General features: G+C 36.9%; 1 protein-coding gene across 6 annotated transcripts in view; it reads left to right on the top strand.

The window, feature by feature from the left end:
* Window positions 1-2,743, top strand: part of LOC107726449 (transcriptional protein SWT1-like) — a 26,686-nt gene extending 23,943 nt beyond the window's left edge. For all 6 annotated transcript variants that reach the window (XM_016536025.1, XM_016536028.1, XM_016536029.1 and 3 more), the window contains one exon: window positions 1,649-2,743. In XM_016536025.1, coding sequence (XP_016391511.1) covers window positions 1,649-1,736 — 88 coding nt within the window. In that variant the 3' untranslated portion in view covers window positions 1,737-2,743. The remainder of the gene's footprint in view (window positions 1-1,648) is intronic.
* The last annotated feature ends 425 nt before the right edge of the window (window positions 2,744-3,168 follow it).

Here is a 3,168-nt window from a genome sequence, read left to right as displayed (position 1 = left end):
AGTGAACTGTGAACAGCGATAAGGTATAGCTAAGAAGGGTCCAGACTAACCTTACGAACGAATGACTTACGGAAGGTATACTTAACTAAGAACGTTTCGGGAAACACGTATTAACGTAAAGGTACAACTTAAGGTATAACTTACGAACGACGTAGCGTTAAGAAGGTTTCGGGAAACGCAGCCCTGGTCTTTACTTCCACCATACCCTTCATTATATAAACCAGCGTAGTGAGGGTTTGCATTGGAGAAGGACAAGTGCATGCATTCCTTCATTTTTCTTTTTTTTGGGTGGTTATGTAACATCCATTGGGGAACACAAAATGTGAACAAAATAAGGCAACAAGCAGCAACAGGTTGCAAGAAAGAGAGGGAGGAGAGAAATAAAGTAACACAATAATGGCCTTCATTCAAGTCAGTTGTTGAAACACTGTGCCAGGGAGAGAGAGAGCAGACAGCCTGTGTGACTGTGACTCAGAGATTTCTGCAATTGTTTAAATGCCTTTCCTTTCCCATGAACGCTAGTAATAAACACGGGGAACAATTTCGTTGTAGTCAGTAAAGCATTTCCTGTAGATATATAAAGTTAACGGCATGCTAACTTAGAGTGCAATTGCCTTGTAGTAAAGGGGTCATGAATTAAAAAAATTGTATTAATAAATTCTGTTTCCTTAGGTGCATTTACCATTTTTGTTGGATTTTTACATCAAAATCTGTCATAATTTATAAACAAAAGACCATTTTCTTCCCAGATTTTAGCCCTCTGATTTAAACGCTTCAATTTTAGCCCATAAAGAACTCTTATAATTGGCAGTAAAACTGCTGCATTCATTATTAAAGTTAAAAAACTTATTATAACTATATAAATATATGAAGTGTCCTCATCAGGTCTCTGCAAAGACATTTTTTCAGCCACCTTCTCTCGACCTCTTTCGCTTCCTGTGTACGAGACATCCACTTCCTGTTTGGAACCACAGGCAGTGTAGCAGAAGTTATCCTGTGTGAAGTGAAACAGCAGGAACAATCAGGAACACTAACAACTGTTTAGGCAGATCAAATCTTCATTGCTTAATCTGATTACTGTTCCGACCATAGACTGTAAAAAAAGATGGACGACTGTGATAACAACTACCTTAAATGACCAAAACCATCTTTCGGAAACTGTATTGGAAGTGTAATTTATTTTTTTATTTTGACTCAAGTCCCATTTGTTTACATGGAGATGGCGGGGTTTATGACCTGTACTGCATCCAGCCACCAGGGGGCGATCAAAGAGTCCGCAGCTTCACTTTTCAGGACGTGTTCCGACCTTCATCCTATCTGCTTCTATTTTGTATTAAATGGAGAAGAACAATGAAGAATGTTGTCCAATGTAACCCTTTTAGTTCACCCAAAAATGAAAACTGCCATCATTTACGCACACTCGTGTCGTTCCAATTTTGTATAATCTTTTTTCAGTGGAACACAGAAGGAGAAATATTTGAATACTAATAATTATATAGAATGATTTATTTATATTTTTTGTTTAGAAAAATACAGAATCACGAAAAGTCACACTTAACAATAACCTTGTTGTTTTATTCCGTGACGGAAATAAGCTTCCTTACAAACATGAGAGTGAAGTCTTATGTGTATATGTGTGTGTTCTCAGGGAGAAGCTGTGTGTGGGTGGAGCGCAGCTGTCTGAGCTATATGCAAATCTGGATCACTGTGCTGCTGCTCTGAGCTCTTGGCCCTGATTTACCACCCGACTTTCCATGTTTGGACCCAGCCAACTGTGCGCTTACTATCAGACCAGACTCCTTTGGACCTACCTGGTTTTGATAGCAGAGTCATAATCTACTGGAACCAAAGGTGCATCAACCTACTGATCCTCTGTCCTTGTACCAACCTGTAGCAGAGTTAGTGTGTCAGTCACATGAGCCTGACTTATTATGCAAAAGCATCTAGGCATCAAGGGCTATCAGTCTATATAAACTGGAATTCAAGAAGTTGGACTGTGTTCTAGTTCTTATTTTGCAGTTATAATCATTGATATATTTTTTAAATTGTATTAAATTATTTGGACTATTTATTCACCATACTTTATAAGTAATGTGACACATTTTGGGAAAAACTGTTTTAGTGATGTTTAAAAAATTGTTATAGGTGTGTTGGTGCTTTTGGTGTTTTATATTGAAGAATGTAGAATTGCTATATGTTCAATTTCTGCTGTGCCACTTAAAAGTCCTCCTGACGTCTGGGAGCTGTTGTGGTAACAGGTTATTATGTGTTCAGAGAGAAACTGAGGTATTACTTCAAGACACTGTCTCACATGACATTCAGTGCTACGAGGCTCTCAATAAGTAGTGAGTGCGACAGTGAGTCACCTGTTAAAAGCCCATTTTCTTGGGCGTCAGTCTAGCCACACTTCTGGAAACTATCCTGAAATCCACTCATTTGTTCCATGATTCTAAGAAGGTACATTTAGTCACCAAATAAGTTAATTACGACACTTACACTGTTTAGGTCTGATAAGCTGCTGTAATTTCTTATTCTCGTCGTAAATCTTAGTTCTGTCACTGCATATGAAATACCAGCACCAACATGATCCTCAGTCATTTATGACAGATTTTTTTTATTAATATTCTCTGATTTCATGTGAAACAGTATCTATGCATAAAATGTTTTATTTGTATTAAAGTGGGAATAGTTCAAAAAGAATATATATTTTCCTTTATATATATTTGGATTTTGATTAAAACATTTGAGCATCAATGACTTGCCGTTCTTTTTTGCCACATATAACCTGAGGATATTAATCTGGGTTTCTGGTTTGTAAAGCAGCACTGTGACATCATAGCTTGAGAGGCTTTATGGGATTATGGGAACAGTGATGATGTTCGTCTTCAGATTACACCAATATTCAATGACATTAGCAAGATAAGAGCTGTGTTCATAGGTCAAAAGACATTATTACAGTATTTAAATGATTTTGTGGTGTTTTTAATTCTTTAGTGCCAGGCACTTGTAGATGGACAAGAAAAATTATATATTTTAATATTATTTTGTCATAATAACATCCTTTTACATTTGACATGCGTCCAAACTGTGGTATACTTGTGCTACCTCCCATTAAAAAAATAGGTAGCACAAATCGATAGCAAAAAATGCTACCTATCAGATTGTGCT

This window comes from Sinocyclocheilus rhinocerous, unplaced genomic scaffold, assembly GCF_001515625.1.
Source record: "Sinocyclocheilus rhinocerous isolate Xijiao unplaced genomic scaffold, SAMN03320098_v1.1 scaffold605, whole genome shotgun sequence".
Classification (NCBI taxonomy): domain Eukaryota; kingdom Metazoa; phylum Chordata; class Actinopteri; order Cypriniformes; family Cyprinidae; genus Sinocyclocheilus; species Sinocyclocheilus rhinocerous.
This window is presented reverse-complemented; position numbering and strand designations above follow the sequence as displayed.